The sequence below is a fragment of the Scleropages formosus genome, chromosome 15 (assembly GCF_900964775.1).
Source record: "Scleropages formosus chromosome 15, fSclFor1.1, whole genome shotgun sequence".
Lineage (NCBI taxonomy): Eukaryota > Metazoa > Chordata > Actinopteri > Osteoglossiformes > Osteoglossidae > Scleropages > Scleropages formosus.
The window spans coordinates 995,001-1,016,411 of record NC_041820.1 but is presented as its reverse complement, the minus strand read 5'-3'; the positions used below and the strand labels follow the sequence as shown (position 1 = coordinate 1,016,411).

Genomic DNA, 21,411 nt, shown 5'->3' with positions numbered 1-21,411 from the left:
CACTTCCTCTTACTGTCTACGAACCGAAAATCCCCGCGAAAGCCCATAAACTGGGTCAAAATAAAGGCTTTTGCAAAAATGAGTTTAACGTCGGAGTGTAAGCCGAGGCTGGCGGCGTGAGCAACTAGGGGAAGCAGAAAAACGCTCCGCATTTCGCACAGATTGGCTGCTCCGCGATGGCCGACGTCCCAGTGTTACATCATTGCCTCGGCGGGGGGCGGAGAACAGAACTGAGTGTGAAGAAGGGACTCGAGCCCACAACCTCATTGCACAGGGACCAGCCCACATGTGGGGCCCATGGAGGAGTTGAGAGGAACACACCGGACGTGTGGAGCGACAGCGTAGGGGCAGGTCTCTCTCACACACACACACACACACACACACACACACACACACACACACACAAACAGAGCGCAGGTCTCATATTTCACCATGGCTACAAATACCCTGACACAGCATCAGCCTGGAAGCTTCCAGAACCCTCAGTGATGTCATGGGACTGCAGGTGTCGGGGTTGAGCGTCTGAATGTGAGCAAAGGCTTTTGGATGGAGAAGCTGCAGTTGCCAGAGGGTGCCCCCCCCCGCCCCGCAAGAAGCCCAGCACCACCCCAGGCCCCACATCTTCAGAACCTGCTGAGCTGCTGCTGCAGCACCGGGACCCGATGGCCTGAATGACACCTGAGGTTCGTGACACGCTGCTTTTGTGATGGACACCTCAAAGTGGGGTCGCTGAACTTCACAGGCACCGTTTCACCTTCTGGCCCGACCTGCTGCTGATGCTGATGCTGATGGCAGCTGGCGAGATGCCGCGGGGTCCGTCTCGGTGCGAACGCAGATGCAGAAAAACCTGCTGAATTCGGGTTCCAAAAGTCACTCGCCGGTTATTCGTTTTTGCACAACTGTGCGTTTCTGGCGTGACGCCGTCCCGCTGACATGGCGCCGACATCCACAAAGGCTGCTGGATCCTGCAAAGTCGTTGCGGGGCAGCGACTGGGCCGTATATTTTTTACCACTTTGGATGGATTTGGCGAAGCGCGGTGCACGCTTAGCCGTCAATCCCCCGGAACAGCGAGCGCTTTCCGGACCAGACGGCCGCTTTGGACGGCGCGTTAATCCGCAATCAGGGTAATGGCCATCTCAAAGCCACCTGGATTTCAGAGCATCGCGGCCGCGCAAACGATACGCAACGGTTTAGAGGGGCTTAAAGAGAGGCGGGGGAGCTGGGCTATGGGAGACGCGCTGGTGCCGGAACTCACCGGGCCGGAGCACAGAGGCGGGAGGCACGCTGGCCGACCGGGGGCCCCGTCCCGCTCCTCGGGAGCGCGGACATAGACGTTCGGCGCTCTTCCTCCACAATGCGTGGCTCCAATCCGTCCCTGATGCACTTTTTGCCATAAATAGGTGGAGGCCAGCTGTGACATTTAGTGTGTAACGCTCACTGGAGCCTTTCCCGCACTTCATACACGTCTCTCGACACCGTGCGTTCAGGGGGAACCGTTAGGATCCCGGAGACCGTGGCGCAGGAGGGTCCGCTGCGGAGCCCAAGGGACCCTTCGTACAATAATTCACGTACGTACTTACCGTACGTACCGTGTACGGTGCCAAGTCACGATAACACAGATATCATTAGAAACGCACTCTGCACCTAAATAAAAGAGAATACAATAAAAGTGTTGCGTTTAGGCATCTGGAGCTCAGCACGTCACTTACGACGACGCGTACCTGTGCAGCCCTCAGTCCGGTTCGCGGAAATGAAAAAACGGTTGGACACGCTGTGTACAGGAAGCCTTTCGGTGGCGTAAATACAGTCGCAACTTTTCAAAGGGAAATGGTTCCTCCTCCGTTCCTGCACGTGACAAAAGCGGACACGCGGATCCCCTTAAAATTCATTTTTTGTGACGTTTCCTTTTAAATGCGCGTAGATGTCGAATACACTTGTACGCTAGTTCCCCACACCTGAACTTCCATCCCAGTCAGAACCACAGTTCAGGGTTTGTCAGGAGAGCAGGGCATGCTGGGAAAGCAGGCCTTGTCCTCTCTCCTATTGGCTACGCTGCAGAGAAGGGGTGGAGCTAAGGAAACCGAGCAAACTGGGTGGTGGTGGGTGGCAGGACCCACAGCATAGGGCAACTGGAGATGTTTCAGGCGGGTGGCGCAAGGGCGTCACTCCGTGCGCCGCAGCGGGGGTGGGGGCCCCGGAGAAGAGCCGCGATGGAAACCGCAGCAGAGAGACGGGGCAGAATTGACACGACGCCATCCCAGTTCCATTACCAGCTTTAATCGTTTTCAATATAAACATCTTCATATTTGTCAAGAAACATTTTTCCCTTGTCAATCAATACACATTTCAAAATCAAAGGCATTCCGAACCAACACACACCGTTCCAGTCTTGCCATTGCCTGCGGCGCCCTCCGTCCCGCTGGCTGGGAACACTGGTCGGGACCGGTCGGGTCGGGACACGTGGCGCTTGAGCACTTTTCTTCGGGGCGGCGGCCGGAAGGAACCGTCGTCTCGGCCAGGAGAGCAAACTGGCTCCGCCCACCTCTGCTCAATTAGCAGGAAACGCTCGTCGATCGATCGGGTTTATTTTCGGACGTCTGCAGAAATCCTTGGGTGCTCGTAACAAAGCAGACACGATGCCCAGGCGACGCTGGAACGGAGAGAACGCAGGGAACGCGAACCGAACAGAGATACGGAGTCACAAAGAAGGTCCCCTCGGCGCACGACGGCCGTCGCTCAATCAGGGCTTTGCACGCTGCTCAAAAATCACATCTTAAAAAGACAAAACGTGACGAAGAACGAGGAAAGAACAGGAAGTCCGGGAAACCGTGGAAACGGAGAAGCGGAGGCGCAGAGCGGCGCCGTCACCTCGCAACGTTAAACGGTACTTTAAAAAGTCGCTTTCGCGGTCAGGGGGTTCGCTAAGCGGCGGGGGGAGGGGCACACAAGTCAGCGAGAGACACGGAGGACGACGAGGGAAGGAGAACGCCACGCCACGCCACGCCCCATCTCCGTCCCCATCCCCACGCCGGGCCTGCTGCCATCACGGAACCTCCCGGAAGGCGAGACCTGCTCCTAAATGTGCGTAAGAACACCAGCAGATGGGCTGCAAAGCAAACCTGTGCTGCTGTTTCAAGTTCTCCAAAGAGGTCGAGGCAGCGTCTCGGTGTCGCCCCCTTCAGGTACCGAGGAAAAGAGAGGAGATAAACGAGGATGACTGGCCAGATGTGGAGGGAAAAAAGCAAAACCAAATAACGAAATGCACACTTGGCAGCAAACAAGAGAAGGAGAAAGTGGAGAAGAACACGGCAGAAAGAGACACGGTCAACACGGGAGCGAGATGTCGCTCAAACGTCCTTCTCCCGGAGGGCAGCCGGCTCCGTTCGACTCCGCCACGGCCCTCTTGCTATTCATGCACGTAGTCACACGCACGCACACACACACACACGCACGCACGCACACCCTGATGAGCAAGTTCCACAACCACGTGAGACCAGCTGCCCGTCGCCCAGAGATCGACAGCCCAGTTGACGCCCGTTGGCCGACACACGAGTCGGTGGCGATGGAGCCCTTTGCAAGCAGCTGGTGCCTTTGGCCTGAACCCAGGGCTCCTGGCGACGCTCCTACAGGGACGTGGAGGGCAGCTTCTTCACCCGCCGCTGCGCCAGGATGGACGACACGATGGGCTTCAGCTGCGGCGTCGGCACCGAGTTCTTCAAGGCCGAGTAGGTGGCGGCCATCGCTCCCTGCGCGGGACGAGACTGTGAGCCATCGACCGGAGCTAAAAACAAACTACATTTTCATTCATTCGTTCATTTGCGGCCGTTTGTACGGCTGGGCAATTTTACTGGAGCGACTTGGGGCAAGTACCTCGCTCAGGGTACTACAGCTGGAGGAGAGATTCGAACCCGCGACCTTTGGGTCCAAAGGAGGTTTGAATCTCACGTCCAAGCACTGTGCTACCAGGTGCCCGCAAACTAGCCATGTAAGTTAGTTCCTGTCGATAGCTCACGCTGCTAACGTTGTGAGCCAAGCGTCCTCTAACACCAGTAAATAAGGATAATACCGTATTCCCTCCAGGAAAAGACGCACATTTCCTCAAATTTTTTGGAGCTGAAAACTGCGGTGTGTTTTCGCTGATCAACGTTGGCTCAGAAGGGCTCCTGTAACCGCTGCCTCACCTCGCATGTCTCCTGTTACTCCATTAGTAATACTGAAAGTCTACGTTTTATATACACTTATTTATCAGACACTTTTCTCCAAAGCGACTTCCAATGAACTCTGTGTAGTGTTATGAGCCCACACCCCTTAGTTACCGCGGTGACTTACACTGCTAGATACACTACTTACACTGGGTCACTCATCCATACATCAGTGGAACACACACACTCACTCTCTGTCACTCACACACTATGGGTGAACCTGATCAGCAAGTCTTTGGAGTGTGGGAGAAAACCAGAGCACCCAGAGGAGAACATGCAAACTCCACGCAGACCGAGTGGGAATCGAACCAACATCCTTCCGCACCACCCAGGCGCTGCGAGACATCAGCGCTACTCGCTGCACCACCGTGCCGCCTCATTACATGCAAAGCTTCGGTAAACGTGTAACTGCTAACGTTCGCTTTGCGCTTCCTGTCACGTTGGCACGTTTTATTTTGTCGTCAAGAAGCTTGTAGGGCGTGAACGTAGGCGGTGCGTCTTCCGATGGACGGCGCCTTACACTCGAGTAAACGCTACATTCTGCGGAAACGTTTGGGCTGGACCCCCGTATCGCACCGCCGCTACCTTGACCAGCTTGGGGTCCTGGTGCTGCAGCTGGCTGTTGGGCAACTTGTCGCGTTGCACCATCCACCGGTGCTTCAGGACCTGCTTGGCGGTGAGCCGCTGGTGAGGGTCCACATGCAGCATTTTGGAGACCAGGTCCTGAGGAGCACAGCAAGCTGCGGTTGCGATTGGCTGATCCGACCCCGCACGCGCAGCCGCGACCGTTCCGCACCGAGACGTACCTTGGCGGCGTCCGACACGGCGTCCCAGTTGCCGCCCTGAATGGTGAAGCGTCCGCTGCCGATGCGGCTCAGGATCTCGTCGGGTGTGTCCTCGGGCCCGTTGGCGAAGGGGGTGAACCTGGGAGAGAAGGGGCCCGTCAAGGAGCGACAAGAACGGCAGCGGTGGAGGGGGAACCGCGTGGACGCGACTCGCTCACCCAGCGAGCATGGTGTAGAGCAGGACCCCCAGACTCCAGATGTCGCAGCCCTCGTCGTAGCCCTGACGCTTCAGCACCTGCGAGCACACGACAACCGTGACCGTGACCCGCTCACAAGGACCGCCATTCTGCATCAGCGCCGCCTGACTCAGATTCCTCTCGCTTCAGATGGAGGACGTGCAGCTACAGCAGCCGGAGCTCAGAGAGCCGTGTGGGCGGCGCGAACGCGGATCGCGCCCACCACTGACCTCCGGCGCCACGAAGTTGGCCGTGTAGCAGGGCGTCATGAGCAGCCCGTTCTCGGCCCGCAGCTGCTTGGCGAAGCCGAAGTCGCAGATACGCAGCGACTCGGGGTTCCCGGACTCGTCCACGTACAGGATGTTGCTGGGCTTCAGGTCGCGGTGGACCACCTGGGGACGGGGGAAAGCGGTGAGCGGTGAGCGGTCCCCGTTCAGGCCGGCTGGGGCGGCGCGGAGGGCGGGTGATGCGGCGCGGCGCGGCCTCACCCCCTGCGAGTGCAGGTACTCGACCGTCTTGGTGATAGCGTAGAGGACAGCGCTGGCCTCGCGCTCCGAAAAGAACTTCTGTTTGAGGATGCGGTCGAGCAGCTCTCCGCCTCGCATCAGCTCCGTCACCAGGAACACCTGCTTCCCGTTGTCGTACACCTGGGCGACCAGCAGGGGGCAGCGCGAGGGCGGATTAATGTGAGCGGGTGAGTAGGAAATTAGCGGAGGGGACAATTCCACACACCGAAGACACACGGGTGTGCGCGCGCGCGCCGGCAGCGAGGGCTCCACTCACGTCTTTCAGGGTGATGACGTTGGGGTGCTGTCCGTACCGCAGTAAGATCTCGATCTCCTCTGTGGGGTCCGTCTTGGTCTTGTCGATCACCTGCCCCAAAGGAGGTTCACGTCACTTCCGTACGTAGAGAGACGGAAGCGACCCCTGACGGCAGCCAATAATGGGGGGCTCCTCTCACCTTGACCGCAAACTCCGTGTTGGTGGCCTTGTGGACGCAGCGCTTGCACACGGAGTAGGAGCCCATGCCGATGTCTTCCTTCACCACGTAGCCGTCGCTGAACAGGACGTTCTTCCCGTGCAGTTGCTAAGTGACACCCCACCCCCCCAAGACAGGCACCGATTGACCACCCAGCATTCCCCGCAGGGCTCCGATGCCGCTCCGATGCCATCCCTTTAAGCGCGCAGTATTTTCCGCAAAAGTCGCAAGAAATAAAGATAAATGACGCCATCTCACGGCTACTGTCACGATCACAGCAGGCGTGTATAAAGGGACAGTAAAAGAACACTGCTTTACACGCGACTCCCTCTAGTGGCCATGAACAGCACTGTCACTATTCAACTGACACTTTACCAGGTATTATTTACCCATTTGTACAGCTGGGCAATCTTTACCAGAGCAATTTAAGGCAAGTACCTTGCTCAAGGGTACTACAGCCGGAAGTGGGATTCGATCCCGTCACCTTTAGGTCTAACAGCAGCATCTGTAAGTACTGTGGCGCCTGCAGACCTCAGTGCGGGAGCAGCCCGAAGTGGGAGGGGTACCTACCTGCACCACAGGATGGGGCGTGGGCTGGACTGGCTCCTCGGAACCCTCCTCCTCCAGCATCGCTGGGGCGACGAAGCTGAACCCGCGGAAGAGCTGGTGGGCTCCGGCGCTGGGGGGGACCCCGGGGGAGTCTGGGGGGCAGCGAGACAGAGTTCGCACTTGAGTGCAAGTAAGAAGTTTAAAAAACACCAACTAATGTCCTCCTCGCAGGTTTTAGTACTTTAACGGCACAGCCACAACGGGGACCTCTGACCTGTGACCTCTCACCTTTCGGGGTGCGGGACGTAAACTCGGGGTCGAAGTAGAAGGTATCGTCGGGCCGGGCCACCGCTGGCTTGAAGGGGGGCTTGATCTCTCGCCTGAAGAGTTTCTGAAAGGACGGGGTAAAAGGGGTGCGGTCGCGGTCTCAACTACACAGAACCAGAAAGCGACCCCCCCCCCACTGACCAAAGGTACTCACGTTCCAGTCGATGGTGGAGAAGAAGCTGTGCCGCTTGATCTCTTCCGCGCCGTCCAGGCCCGACCCTGCGAGGAACACAACCGTCCCGTCACCGTGACCCGGGGATCCACGCTGCACCCCCCCCTCCCCGCCACACCCACCCCGTGCTGCTCACCCAGGCGGTTGACGGGGTTCCTCTTGAACAGCGCCCTCAGCAGGGACTGGGCCTCCGCGCTCAGGAACTGGGGCATGCCGAGCTTGGCCCTGCAGGGGGAGCGAGACACACGTTCATTACAGAGTCACCCACCGACAGGGCGGCTCAGCGCGTTCAGGGAGGCACCCGTCGTCATGACGACGCAGCTGCGCCTTACTTGAGAATGAGGTTCATGGTTTCCTTGCGGTCCTTTCCTTGGAAGGGCAACGACCCCGTGAGCATCTCGAACTGCGGCGCACGGTGACACAGAGACAGATTGGTTACGTGGGGGTCTTGCGCGAGGGCGGGCGCGCACACGCACGCACGCACACACGATTACAATCCAAAAACCAACGAAACACATTCAGCCATGACCAAGGACGCGAAGGAGCTGCGGGTGCAGACCTACCATGAGAACCCCGAAAGACCACCAGTCGGCGCTGTGGGTGTGACCCTGCCGGTTCACCACCTCGGGGGCCATGTACTCGACCGTGCCGCAGAATGAGTAGGCCTTCTTCTCGTGGTCGATAGCCTCCTTGCACAGGCCAAAGTCTGCAAAAAGTCAGCAGAGTGAGAACGAACACACACACACACACACACACACACACACACACACAGTCCCCTATGGTGGCAGCGACAGCAGCATATAAGAGGTTCTGCACATTCACGCGACTGCCTTTCACCGTGGTAAACAAAGTCGGCAACCTCCTGCCAAAACTTTCAACATCAAAGCAACCAGGAGGACGGCACATTCACAGGCGCGGTCAGGTGTGCGCTTCCCTATATTGTACAGGTGTGTGTGCTGCGCTCTCTCCTCCTCACCTGTGAGTTTGATGTGTCCCTCCTCATCAAGGAGGATGCTGGGAAAGGAAACAGACAGCAGGTTAAACACCGTGGTAACACGCTGGCAGTGCACGGCCCGCACAGTGTAGAGCTCAACCGCTGCTTCAGTGAGGCGAGATGAGCGTACAGGTGACCGCTACTATGCTGGATTGAGATGACCCTATAACATGACCACCACTTATCCCGGAGGACACGAGCGCAGAGCGCTATCGCTAACAGCCGGGGGGGATGCGTTACTTCTCTGGCTTGAGGTCCCTATAGATGATGCCCAGACCGTGCAGGTGGTCGAGGCCCAAGGCCAGTTCCGCCAGGTAGAACTTCACATCCTCCTCAGTGAACATGACCTGGTGGGGACAGGACAGTGACGCACAGGTGGTTACGCACTCACACACACAGCTGGGATAACCCCCCCGCATTCCGAACTGCGGTTCGCACCTCCTTGGAGAGCCGGGTGAAGAGGTCTCCTCCACGCAGGAAGTCCAGGATCAGGTAGAGCTTCCCCTCCGTCTGGAAGGCTGCCGTGGGGGTGGGGAAACAGGAGCCTCGGTCATCCAGCGCAGCTTGAGCTCCAAACACACTCACACACCTCGCACGGCAAGAGATGGACACATAGATGCACCTACATGGTTCCCCAGTTCACTGGGCAGGGGCTCCAGTGGCTGCAACACATTGTGTGTGTGTGTGTGTGTGTGTGTGTGTGTGAGTGTGTGAGAGTGAGAGAGAGAACGCGCACGCACTACGGAGAAGCATGGTGAAGATCTGGTCAAGCAAACAGTCTGTCAGTCAAGCTGCAGCCTCCCATGATGCTCCAGGCTCACGGTCACTCGGGGGCCGGTGGTCGCAGTGCGGTCACTCACCGTAGTGAAGCTTCACCACGAACGGGTGGTTCACTTCCGCCAGGATGTCCCTCTCCATCTTGGTTCGCACCCGGTCCCTGACTGAGGACACAGGTCACAGTGAGAGCTCCCGACCGGACACGGTCCTTGCCGCTGGTTCTTTACACTGTCTTTACACTGAAACCATTAGGGTTTTACGCTGTAACCGTCACGCAGCACTCAGATGGAGCGTGAACGTTTCAGATAGAATGTTCTAGACTGAACCTTTATTACTTTGCATGCAGGTTTCATTTTTATGCTTTATCCTACTTGTGAGACACTGCAGTTTTAACGCTGTGTCCAGATGGAGAATAAAACCGCAAACAAACCAACACACACACACACACCTTGGCATGACTTCTGCATCGCCTGCTTTATGCCGAAATGCACGTGTGACTGACTATTTTCCACAAAGATAAATAAAAGTTTAAGGAAAACGTCAGTCAGAGCTGCACCCAAGGACACCGGGAATATTCGTCGCACGGGTGCGCTGCGTGACCCTGAGGGTCGCCTGTTGTCTCGGAGACGAAGGCACCAAAACATCCTTTGTGGGGAACGCGGAGGTGCTGCAGAGCCCCGCCCCCTTCAGTGAGGAACCCTCTTTCTGCCTTGTTTACTGCGGCGAGAGGTGAGCGAGAGGGTGTGCGACCACAAGGGCCCCGGAGCGCGGGGTGGAGCGGGGTGCAAACTGACACGTCAACCGTCGCTGGCGTTCCCACGGTGCTGGTGACCACAGGGGCCAAAACAAGGTTAAAAGAAACCTTGAGCAGAAGCGAGGGCGACGAACAGAGGGCCCCGAGCGCCAAGGAAGTGCCTTCACCGCTTCCCGGAGGGGCGGAGTCATAGTAACCGTGGTACACATTACCTTTCAGTGTGGCCTTCTTGAGCACCTTCATAGCGTACAGCTGATTGTCGTCCGGGGGGGTGACCTTCCGCACCAGGAACACCTGGGAAATGGCCACACGTACGGGGTGAAAGGTCACACAGCTACCGTCGATCTAGACGCTCTTGGCACCTGCGTCACAGGCAGGAGGGGCAACCTGCTCTCCAGAACACCTCAGGAGGGGAACACGTAGCTCAACAGATCGACGGAGGCCGCGACGCCGCAGGCCGGACGGCAGCCTCGTCCCTCCGTCGCCGACTGCCCCGCCCCCCCGGTGGACCCACCTTGCCGAAGGAGCCCTGTCCCAGGACCTTGAGCAGCTCAAAGTGGGCGGCGTCGGCCTTCTCGGAGCCCTCCTTCACCACGTGCGTGATGTTGATCTCCTTGATGACGTCATCCTCCTGCGGAGAGCGAGAGCAGCGGCGAGGCTCAGGGTCCCGGGGTCACAGCTCGGGGGAGGGGGCCGGACCCCCCCCCCCCCACGAGCCCACCGGGGCACCAGAGGGCGCCGCTCCGCCTGGGCCTCAACTCCGGGCAGCTTTAATCAAGGTGCCTGGAAAGGAGCTGCTCGTGCTCAAGGTGCGAACGAAGCTCGAATGAAAGCGAGCCCCCCTGCGGCGCGTCCGTCGGTTCGAGGGCAGGGAGCAGAGCGACGGCAGCGGCTCAGCAGCGTGAAAACAGGAACCCCGCGCAGCGGCGTGAGAGAGCAGAGGAGGGGAAACAGGTTCGACACATCTGTGCCTGTCAGCCGCACTTCCTGGAGTGGCTTTTCTCAGGGTGACAATCCCACACACGCAAACAAACACAGAAACACACACACACACACACACACACACGTCGCTCTCGTGAAACACGACTTCCTGGAAACACACTCCACTTGACCACTGCACACTCAGAATAGAGCATTTTACGGGTACTGATGCGGTTGCCAACAGCGCCGCGGTTCCGCTGTCCGACACGCAGCCACGCCGATGGAATGGCCGACAACCACGACCGCCTCCGCCCGCGACCGAGGAGCGAACGCACCGGACGGGTTAAAGTGACCGGCCGCTTCCAAGCGCGGCATCAGCGTTTCGCAAGTTTTCGGGTTTCTGAAACGGGAGAACGGTCCGCGATGCAGACGTGCGTCCGGCAGACAGAAATCGCCGTGCCTCCGGCGCACCGCGGTTATCGTTACTCGACCGTACGACAGAGCTCCTCCTCGGCGGAGAAGGGCGCCGGCGCTTTCCAACACACACGGTCCACAGGTGCGACCTCTCCGGGTTCCCACGCGCCCCTCGCGCGAACACACACACTGACCGTCAACGAGCGAGCGTCCTCGGGCGCGGCGGGCGGAGGACTCGGCACGCCGGCACCGTCCACGGCTTTGCTGGGGGCCGTTAGCGCTCGGCCCTGGTGCTTCCTGAACAGGTACTGGCTGAGCACTTTGCTCCAGCGCAACTTGTACCCCCGTTTCTCCATGGCGCCACCTCGTCCCCCTCCCTGCGGAAGCCCGGCACGGACCCCCGGGAGCCGCGCACCGAGTTCCCGCAGAGAGCGGCGACCCGCTGCCGCTAAGAGCGCTAAGAATGGCGCTAACAGCACTAACGCTAATGTGGACACCAGGCAGGAAGGAAGAGTCTGCTATCTGCAGCCTGAGCACCGAAAGCCACAAAACTGCTGTGTGTGAAAACTGTGTGTGTGAGAGACGGGGGGGGAAGCGAGCGAAAGAGGCAGACAGGGGTTCGACTACCGTTCCGTACACACTTATCCATCACGATTTCGTCGCCGTTCCCTCTCTCGTGCATTTACCAGGTGTTTGTGAAACCGGTTATTGCAAAGTGCAAACAACGAAGGGCAGGTTACCCTCCTGTGGGGGGGTCGGGGGGGACTACGGCAGCCCCCGGGACAGCTGGCTCAACGGCCTCGGCCCCCCATCCGGAGTGGTGGAACCAGGGGGCGGTTGGACTGTTCCGCCACACGAGTGTCAGAGTTTCAGCATCAGCGCTTCCTGTGGCCCTTGGACAAAGAGCGACGCAGGTATCCCATGAGCCCGCGCTCCTCACCACAGTGTCACCGGGAACCTGAGAAGCTCCTCGACTGCGCAGCCCATCCACCGAAGAAGATGGAACCGCACGGCAGGTCTACCGTACGGCACACATGAGCACCGAGTTCTTCGTGGCTGAAAGAGAGAGAGCTGGGGGGGGGGGGGGGGGGGGGTGGTCCTGCACAACCAGGATGCTGAAGGTTCCCCCCGACGGAGGACACTCAACTGTCGAGCTGCTCTACAGCATCTGCCTTGGCTCCGCCCACACACCACTTACACCCCGCCCACCACAAGACACCGCCCATACTGCCCAACTCTGGGCATCTCCACACAAGCCCCCGCCCCCATGCCACTCCCCCAACCTCCACCACACCCACCACCACGGCACCCAGAGCACGTGAGGCTGTACCCAGATGACTGAAGACCACGACGTCTCTGTCACACACACACACACACACACACACACACACACACACACACACACACACACTCTCTTACCTTGGTACTTATCTTGGCAAAGTCCTTCTCTACCCAGGTAATGTGAGATCTGTCCTGTGTGTAGATGGAGAGCACATGGTCACACTGACATGAGCAAACCAGGAGGATGGCAGGACACAAGCAGACCCCCCCTCCCTCCAACTCGCTACGATGACCACATGCCTGCAACACGTCCCTCAGCCCCACCCCGCCGCCTACGAGTGCACGGAGGATGCGGTCAGACGTCCTCGCAAAGCTTCCTTCCTCCTGGCTGCTCTCACTGTGTGTTGGGCAACAGGAGCTGCTCCCTTCCTGGTTCTGCATGGTTCTGCACGGTTCTGTGTGGTTCCGCACGGTCGTCCTTTTCAAAAGTAAACCGGACACCGAGCGGATGCATCTCCCACCGACACAGCTGACACCCCCCTTGGCAACACCCCAGAACGGTGGCAAAGGAGCCCACGGTATGGGGGTGCAGTACGACACACCCAGCGCCACAGGTGAGCCTGGCCGGTAGGGATGGAGGCGTGTGTGTGTGTGTGTGTGTCTACTTGCGTGTGTGTGTGTGCAAGCATGTGCATAAAGTACGTTGAAGTGTGCAGCACCCAGCATGAAAACAACAAGCCAAGAGCGAAACCCCCCCCCCCCCCAGCCAACCCCCACCCCCAGGAGGGCACTTGCCTCTGCTCCCCGGTGCCGGGTACGAAATATGAGCCTCCACATGTCCAAAGGAGCCTGGCAGGACGTCCCATGTCACGGTTACCCCGCCGACTGCCCGGACGCACACGAACACACACGCGCACACGCCAGCGCACACCTCCGGCACGGGGAAGTGAGCGAGGAGCCCATGTAAACGGTTCGAGAGCTGTGGCCGAGTGATGGGACGGATCCGGGTGCGTGGAGGAGAGGAGAGGAGAGGAGAGGGGAGAAGAGGAAACAAGGCGAACTTCCTGAGGAAACCACACTTCACCCTCTCTTGAGTCACCCAGCACTGCAACACACGCGCACGCACGCGCACACACGCACTTATCGAGGACCCGATCTGCCTGCTTCGGTCACAAGACCCGGAGCATCGGAGCAGGATCTCGACATGCGTCTCATCGGTCCACATGTGACCGTCACGTGACGCCGAGCGGCGCGGCCGCAGTTCCTCTTTCGGCACGAACGCCAGGCCCCGGGCTCCGCCCTCCCCGGTACCGGCGCGACCTGCTACCCCATGGGGGGGCTCAGCCGTGCAGGAGCGTCACAGGTTTCGTCGTACTGGGGAAAAAATAGATTTCGCTAAAAAAGGCAGATCTGTTTCTTGACAGATGTGTCAGGGAGGGTGTTGAAAAAAAATTCATGCAAGAGCAGCAGGAACAGAGAAACACACACGGAGTAAATGAAGAGCTACGCCATAACACTCCGTTTAGCTTTGAATTACCTGTAGAGGGAGGGGGGAAAAAAAAAAGTACCTATGAGTCCAACAGTCCATCTGAACGTGCTTTTAGGGCCCACGGGGGGTTGTTAAGCGTCACATCTTGCTGCAGTTCCACAGCCGTGCAGTAGGGGGCGGCGATCAGCTGTCTCAGAGCCCCGACGCCACGCAAGGAATGTGCCGGCAGCGCAGCCAAGTAAGGACATGTCGGCAGCGGAGCCTTCGCCTGGGCTTGGAGAGCGAGAGGCACGTGGGGGTGAGCGGGTGGGGCCCGGTGGGGGTTGGAACAGAGCCCGAACGCACAGCCCACACCCACCATCCAGAGAGAGAAAGAACGGAGACGGAGAGAGACCAGCACGGTGCCGTGCTGCAGTAAGCCGGCAAACGCTGTGTCACGCCAATCAGACCAGTACTGCAGTAAGAACACGGTACGAATGCTGTGAAGTATGGTCATCCCCAACCCCACCGTGGCCCTGCAAGTCTCCGCCTCCTGTGCACCACACTCCGCCCCATATTAGAGCCCCTCCCCAATTTCTCAATAGCCACACCTCCCATCTCATATAGCCCCTCCCACCATCCTGCCTAGCCCCACCCACCCTTCCTCAGAGCCCCGCCTTCCACCCCCAGCAAGTGAAAAGTGACCTGAAGTGAACGTGTGACGGTGAGAGAAGCCGCACAAAGTCGTTCGTATCCCGCAAACTTCACGAGACGAGAATCTGGAGAAGGGAATTTAGTCAAAGAGATATAGAATCAATTAATTCAACTGGATCTGAAACATTTCGGTCGTCGATAGCTTATCTGCAGCGAGCGAGCGTGTCCCGGGAACGAGGGAGCAGGAGCCGCACTCGTACCGCATCCGTACCACACTCGTACCACGTTCTTCAGGGAGGAGGAGCCCTGCAGTGGAGCGCGGCGCTCGAGCAGCTCCGGGAAGGCGGACCGGCCCCAGGAGAGGGTTCGAACCACACGAGTAGAGCGGGGTTTGCAGCTCAGGACAGGGATAACGTCAGCTGGCGGCACCTCGTCTCCGGTTTCCCGGCCCCCGCGCTCCACTCGGTGGGAAAGCGAACGGCGTGACGGCACACCTCTCCGCTGCAGGTTCCGGCCCCCGAGTCGCCGGAACCCCCCTCCCCCTCCAGTTCCCAGGACCTTGACCACGCGAGGAGCGTCGCCCGTTGTTTTGTGGTGCGAGCGAACAGGAGCCGCTCTCCTTTCTCGCTGTTCACAATTAGCCCGATTAGCAACAGCCTTTGTCACCCTGCAGTTACTTAGCCGGTGCGCTAACCGCTCTCGGCTAAAAGGGGAGTGCCGAGGGTCCGAGGGGCCAAAGGGCCCCCCGGCAGGGTGAACGGAGCACGTCGGCTACCTGCCACCACAACGGCATATCCCGACAACGAAGCACGCGAGGCCCACGCGGCATAGCGCCTCCCTGTGGCCCCTCGGCAGCTCCCGACAGGCCCAGGGTTCGAGCGTCTCGCTGTTCCTGAATGGAGAGGCGCCCATTGAAAAGCGGCTGCAGTTTCCCTGAATGGATGGAGACACATGGCGCAGCTGGTAGTCATGGTAACCAGGCGCTCGGCGTGCGTGCGTGCGTGCGGGAGACGGGGAGGCTCTGTGGGGGTTCATAGCTGCAGCAGATAAAGGAGGGTGTGAAACTGGGGGGCCGTGTGGCATCGCAGCCAAGACTCGGCGCATTTCATGCCAAACGAACCGGGGGCTCTTAAAGGCAGCTATGGCCACCCCACCCACTGACAGCTGGAAAAGGGGTCTTACACACACACACGCACACAGGTCCGATTTCTCTCGACAGGTCAAGTGGTCAATAATTTAAAATAAAAAAAAATAAAAAATTCACAGCAGGATGACCCTGGTGTGTGTATGAGAGAGTATAAATGAGAGCACTGGAGCAGTGTCCCATCCAGTGTGTGTACCCCCCCCCGAGAAAAGGCGCTGCACCAGGGCAACCCTGCACTGGACAGGGGTACAGCGAGGTACGAAGCACAGTCAATTACAGCGCTTACCAGGTAGCCAGATGATAAATCAGCTGACAGCAAGAAAAGACAGCCTGCAATACTGTGAAACACGGTGAAATACTGAGCTGCAGCTGCACATCATCATCATCATCATCATCATTTCTGCTGAACCGCATTCTCCAGAGAGACTGACCGCAATCCCGCTGCTTGACCACTGATCAAAACGTCTCACTGTGCTGGACCTTCAGTGTCATACGTGGGGTGCTCACAGCTTCAGTAAGAATTGGCTTCGATCGAGTCTAGAGGAACGGGTGCGAGCCGCCGGGCCGAGATCCACCCGGGAGGAACACGGACGACAAGGGGACGAATCGGCTGCCGAGAAGATGGACAGAGAGCATCACGGGGGGGCATCTTCAAGCTCTGCGGCCTTTTTCCTCATTTCGTCACCATGGAAACGGTACAACGCTGCCGTCGGGGACTCCGGGACTCCACCTTACAGGAGATTAACAGCTGCCGAGCGCCCGGCCCTGGGGCCCCCCCGCGGACGGTTCCGGAGAGAGGCTGCCAAAGGAGAGCCGAGCACCGGCACGGTGCCGGAGCCGCACAGGAAGTGGCTTTCGGCGCCAGTCGAGCCGGATGACGGTTATCAGGGTTCCCGTCTGCAGGCAGCAAGCCTGTGAGACGTGTGAGAGAATCACGGGCCTGCAGGTGTCACGCAGATGCAGTCTAACACACACTTCAGCTGGACAGTAACGATACCTACTGGGCCTGATCAATACCTGCACGAGCTGATCAATATCTGAACCCCAGTTGGAGCACTGAGCTTCTCCACCTCTGGCCACTTGATGCTCCCACTCACAAGGATCCAACATCAAAAGTCTGTGGGTTCTTAGTTTTGCCCCTGATGTGGTGGAATGAGCTCCCCATATTCCTCAGAGCTGCTGAATCCCACCCACACTGAAGAAGGGTCTTGAGCTCATGTCCTTCAGAGCCACTTCTCTCCTGATCTCCTGTATTTCCTGTGTGAATGTCACTTGTATAGGAGATACTGGAGGGATGTGAACCAGCAACATGGTGCTGTGAGACACACAAGCTGTGTACCTGTAGCCTGTGTGTGTGTGTGTGTGTAAAGCTCTTTGTCTGTTGCTGATGCTCTTGTAAGCTGTACGTCACTTTGAAGAAAACGAAGGAACGTGAACGTAAACGTGACAAGCGAAGGAAACCAGCCGTTGCTCCACCTCAGCACATCACAGTGAGACGTGTCCAAACACACATGAACACGCTTGTTTGCGTGACCCGTACACCACATGGTCATCGTCCTCCTCTCCAAATGGCACAAACAAAGCAGGCTGCCGACCGCGGTCGTCCGCAGAGCCGGACGAGAAGCGTCCGGCCGACACTTGCCCAAGATAGACGCCGGCCTTTGGAACGTTCCGGAAGATTCCGGCATGCATTCCGCCACGAAGCTGGAGGATCTACGTTTACACTGATGCATTTGGCAAACTCTTCCGTCCAAAATGACGCAGAGCTGAGAGCGAACAGGAGCACGTCGGCTTCAGACGGAGACACAAACACTGACACAGGATCAGTGAAACACAGCTTGACCGTTTGATGTGGCCGTTGCCATGGCGCTCGTGTTCCAGAAGTTACCATAAGAACAACAAAGTGGGTAGATAAAGAGCAGGTGGTGAAGGACTGTGTAGCTGTCAGGAGATCAGGAGAGAAGTGGCTCTCAAAGAGATGGGTTCAAGACCCTTCTTGAGTGTGGGAAGGATTCAGCAGCTCTGAGGGACACGGGGAGCTCATCCCACCATATCGGGCCCAAAATAGACTCTGAGCCCCTGTGAGCAGGATCACCAAGAGCGCCCCATGGGCTGCAAACCAACACACGTGCGGAAAAGTCCACTGCTGGACGGGGCCCTGCGTAGGCGCGCTGCCAGTGAACAGGGAGAGGAAAGAGCTTCCGAGGAATAGATTCCAACTTCGAGGATACGAGAGAGCGAGGAGTTGGTGCCGCCGCCGCTGCCGCTGCCAAGACGTTACCGTGGGAACGGCCTCTGTACACGTTTATGTGGCACAGAAGTTTAAACTCAGCGGGTCGCAGGTTCAAAGCTCAGGAGCGCAGTTTTCCCAGACAGCTTTCAGCAGTGCAAATGGGAGCGGCGGCAGAATCTCCTGTTGGAGAGGCCACGGCACCGGGGAGCCCATCCCTCTGCGACACGCACATGCACGCGCGCACACAGAGAAAGGGAGAGAAGGGGCACAAGTGCTGCGGACTTTGACCACGATCGGGCCGGGCCGCGCCCCGCTGGGCAAATGCACAGCCGCTACTGGACGGCGGGGGGTGTGGCGAGACGGAGCAGGTTAGGAGGGAGAGGGGCCGGCCGGTGCGGGTTCGAGAGAGGAAAAAAGGCACAGCTGCACTTCAAAGTCTCAGTCTCTGTTCTCAACCTGTCTGGACGTGCTTGGTGTGCTTGGTGTGTGTGTGTGTGTGTGTGTGTGTGTTAGTCCCCCCTGAAGGGAGAGCAAGAGGCATCTGGAATGTATCCCCGTCCCAACTGTCTGACCCCACCCCTCACCTCCAGGGGGCAGCAGCACATTCTGCTGGACAGGAACAAATCTCTTCTCTATTCTTGTGTAAGAGCGAGCACAACATTCCTTGCAGGGTTATGTGTGTGTGTGCGTGCAAGCAGGTTGATGGGTGTGGTGCACACACACTTACGTTCATTTAGCAGACGCTCTTCACCAAAGCGACTCCCAATGAACTCTATATAGTGTTTTCAGCCCACACACCTTATTCACCGCGGTGACTTACACTGGGTCACTCATCCATACATCAGTGGAACACACACACTCTCTGTCAATCACGCGCTATGGGTTAACCTGAACAGCATTTCTTTGGAGGGGGGGAGGAAACCAGAGCACCTGGAGGAAACTCACACAGACACGGGGAGAACATGCAAACCCCACCCAGACTGAGCGGGGATCGAACCCACGTCCTCTTGCACCACCCAGACGCTGCAAGACAGCAGCACCACACACACACACACACACACACACACCTGAAAAGTGGCAAGGAAAACTGTTCAGGAGTGATGTTGCGCAGGAAGTGTGTGTTTGGGTGTGATCTGTGTTTGTGATCCCATCCTGACAGGGACCTTAGGAAAGAGGAAGGAACCTCCCTCTGTTGGACCATTGAGGGGAGAACTAAACCTGAAACCTGCAGCTCACTCACATGTATGTTACAAATACTGTTTTCTCCCTCTCTCCCTCTCACTCACACACAACTAAAGAAGGCTGCAAGCCCCCCCTTTGCCAAAGCATCAGCAGCCACTCCTATTGTACACTGAACAGAAAGCTCACTGAGCATCCGCAGGGTCACAGCACAGAGAATGGAGTGGTTGCCACGGTAACATAACACACGTATCCCACCTGTACGGCTTGTGTTTTCTAATGGCGCGCTCCTCGAACACAGGGCCTGCACTGCTCAGCAAATTGAGGGTAACCGCAGGTGTGCGTGCGCGCACACACACACGCGCACACACACACACACACACACACGCGCACCTTATCTGTGGTGATTATCGGTGCCCGTTTAGCACAAACATCCGAGCTGCTAAAAAATGATGATGCAGAATTTCTGAGCATCTTTGACTCGATGACCTCAAACTACTTCTGTTGTGTCACGAATGAGGTGTGAAGAGCAATGACTGATTCCTCCTGCCCCCTCCACCCAGGGACCAGACACCACCGTAAGTAATACCGATACACACTACCTGTTAGTTTGTCACGTCACAAACTGGCACTTTTCTTCTTTTTTTTTTTTTTTTTTTAAATTTAAAGCCCCCCCCCCCCCCCGGCCACACCCTTCCCCCAACCATGCTCTTCAGGTGTGATCCTAGTTGAGCACCATGGAAACAAAGGGCCACAGCTGCCTCAGACACACACACACACACACACACACACACACAGTGCAACCCTCCAGTACAGCAGTGTGTCACGATGGAGCGGTACACGGGCGGCACTCCTGTTTGTACTCGCAAGGAGAGGGTTGCCACGGTGACGCGGAAACGGGCGCCAACTTGCAATCGGTCAGATTCCTGCACACTGTGCTGACGCCAGAGAATCGGGGGGGTGGGTGGTTCGTTCGCTCGAGGAGAGGAGTCAATACACACCCAGGCAGCGTGGCGCTCGCACACTCAGCCGCTTAACCCGATAAGCGTGCCATACCCCCCCCTCCAGCATGGGCACTTGGAAAAACTGGAGCCACAGCCTCTCAGGTTCGAATCCCACCTGCACCCTGCTGGAGTCCCCTTGATGAAGGTACCAAAATTACCGTGCTCTTAAGGTCCATCTGGTCCACTCCTGCACTGACCGTGAGCAGCGTCCACATCTTGACCCCCCCCCCCCATTGGCCAGTGTCACTTACTGCCCATCAATGCTTATTACCCATAATCCCCCATCAGAGCCCCAGCCAGGCCTGGAGCAGGACAGCCATCTTTGTAATGAAACCCATTATTGGGCTGCTGCTCTCGCACCGGAGCGCTCTATTGATCTGGTCAAGAGGGGGGCAACACACACACACACACACACACTCATCCAGTGAAGAGACTCCTCAAACGAGCCAAACAACCTCATATCAGTCAGGATGTCGATGGGGGCGACGGTGCAGCAATCCCAGAATGCCGTTGGGCTCCAGTCCAGTGCCGGAGCAGGAGACGAACCGGTGCGACGGTCTGCTTTGCCTGAGCGGACCGAGAGCGAGCGAGCCGAGCGGGACGCAGACGGGAGGAGGCGTGTCCCCTGTACCCATCGAGGGTCCCGGCGGAGACGGAATCGCCAACGCAAGCGGAACGAAAGTGCGCTGTCCTGGGGAACGAGGCGAGCGCTTCCTGCGAAATGGGGAACAGAGCTCGTACCGGGGTACTAATACCATGCCAACTGCCTGGGAGCAGGACTTTCCGGCTTCCTCATCATGCCCTTCGCGCTGAACCGGAACCGCGATCGAGTTCTCACTCTCTCTCACTCACACACACACACACACACACACTCCAAATCCTTCAACCTTTGCACAAAGCTTCCAGTCTCACTGGAAACGCAGGCGCGCACACCGTCGGTCTGTGTGTTCAGGTGCGTGTTGTGCGCGACACACAGGAACCAGTTTCAGCACACAGGACACACTGGTTCCGCCGAGCACCGGGCTCTCCGCTCACCTGAAGAGCCCCAAGTCAAGCAGCTTCTCGGAGCCACGTCACCGAGATCCCCCCCTTGTAGCTGGGGGACCCAGCATTTACCACGGTACAGCAGCGGAGAGAGAGTCGAGCGCCACATCCGGGGCCAGAAAACAGAAGCGAGACGTTGCGCCGTCACACGGGAACGGATCTGCTTCTTCGTTCCTAAGTTTCGCAGCGCTCGGGGGAGCGGAGCGGTCGCATCCCGCAGGCCGGAACGTCTCGGTTCAACCGCAGGAAACGGTCCCGATCGAGCTCCGCGTGTGCGTGCGTGCGTGCGAGAG

The 21,411-nt window shown here is 58.1% G+C and overlaps 1 protein-coding gene across 4 annotated transcripts in view; it reads right to left on the bottom strand.

Moving 5' to 3' along the window:
* Positions 1–3,227: 3,227 nt before the first annotated feature.
* rps6ka1 (ribosomal protein S6 kinase a, polypeptide 1) overlaps positions 3,228–21,411 on the bottom strand; it is a 21,317-nt gene continuing 3,133 nt past the window's right edge. Inside the window, exons 1-22 of one of the 4 annotated variants that reach the window (XM_018732313.2) lie at positions 13,188–13,423; positions 12,531–12,584; positions 10,291–10,407; positions 9,989–10,070; positions 9,106–9,186; positions 8,684–8,763; positions 8,486–8,592; positions 8,228–8,265; positions 7,815–7,957; positions 7,584–7,654; positions 7,388–7,476; positions 7,234–7,298; positions 7,041–7,143; positions 6,774–6,904; positions 6,186–6,311; positions 6,008–6,097; positions 5,713–5,871; positions 5,455–5,616; positions 5,207–5,283; positions 5,010–5,127; positions 4,789–4,926; positions 3,228–3,747 (exon numbers count right to left, since the gene is read on the bottom strand). In XM_018732313.2, the coding sequence (XP_018587829.1) occupies positions 3,625–3,747; positions 4,789–4,926; positions 5,010–5,127; positions 5,207–5,283; positions 5,455–5,616; positions 5,713–5,871; positions 6,008–6,097; positions 6,186–6,311; positions 6,774–6,904; positions 7,041–7,143; positions 7,234–7,298; positions 7,388–7,476; positions 7,584–7,654; positions 7,815–7,957; positions 8,228–8,265; positions 8,486–8,592; positions 8,684–8,763; positions 9,106–9,186; positions 9,989–10,070; positions 10,291–10,407; positions 12,531–12,584; positions 13,188–13,229 (2,196 nt within the window). In that variant the 5' untranslated portion in view covers positions 13,230–13,423 and the 3' untranslated portion in view covers positions 3,228–3,624. Of the gene's footprint in view, positions 3,748–4,788; positions 4,927–5,009; positions 5,128–5,206; positions 5,284–5,454; positions 5,617–5,712; positions 5,872–6,007; positions 6,098–6,185; positions 6,312–6,773; positions 6,905–7,040; positions 7,144–7,233; positions 7,299–7,387; positions 7,477–7,583; positions 7,655–7,814; positions 7,958–8,227; positions 8,266–8,485; positions 8,593–8,683; positions 8,764–9,105; positions 9,187–9,988; positions 10,071–10,290; positions 10,408–11,305; positions 12,138–12,530; positions 12,585–13,187; positions 13,424–21,411 lie in introns of those variants that run through there. The other 3 variants (XM_018732295.2, XM_018732319.2, XM_018732305.2) reach the window with 3 other exon arrangements.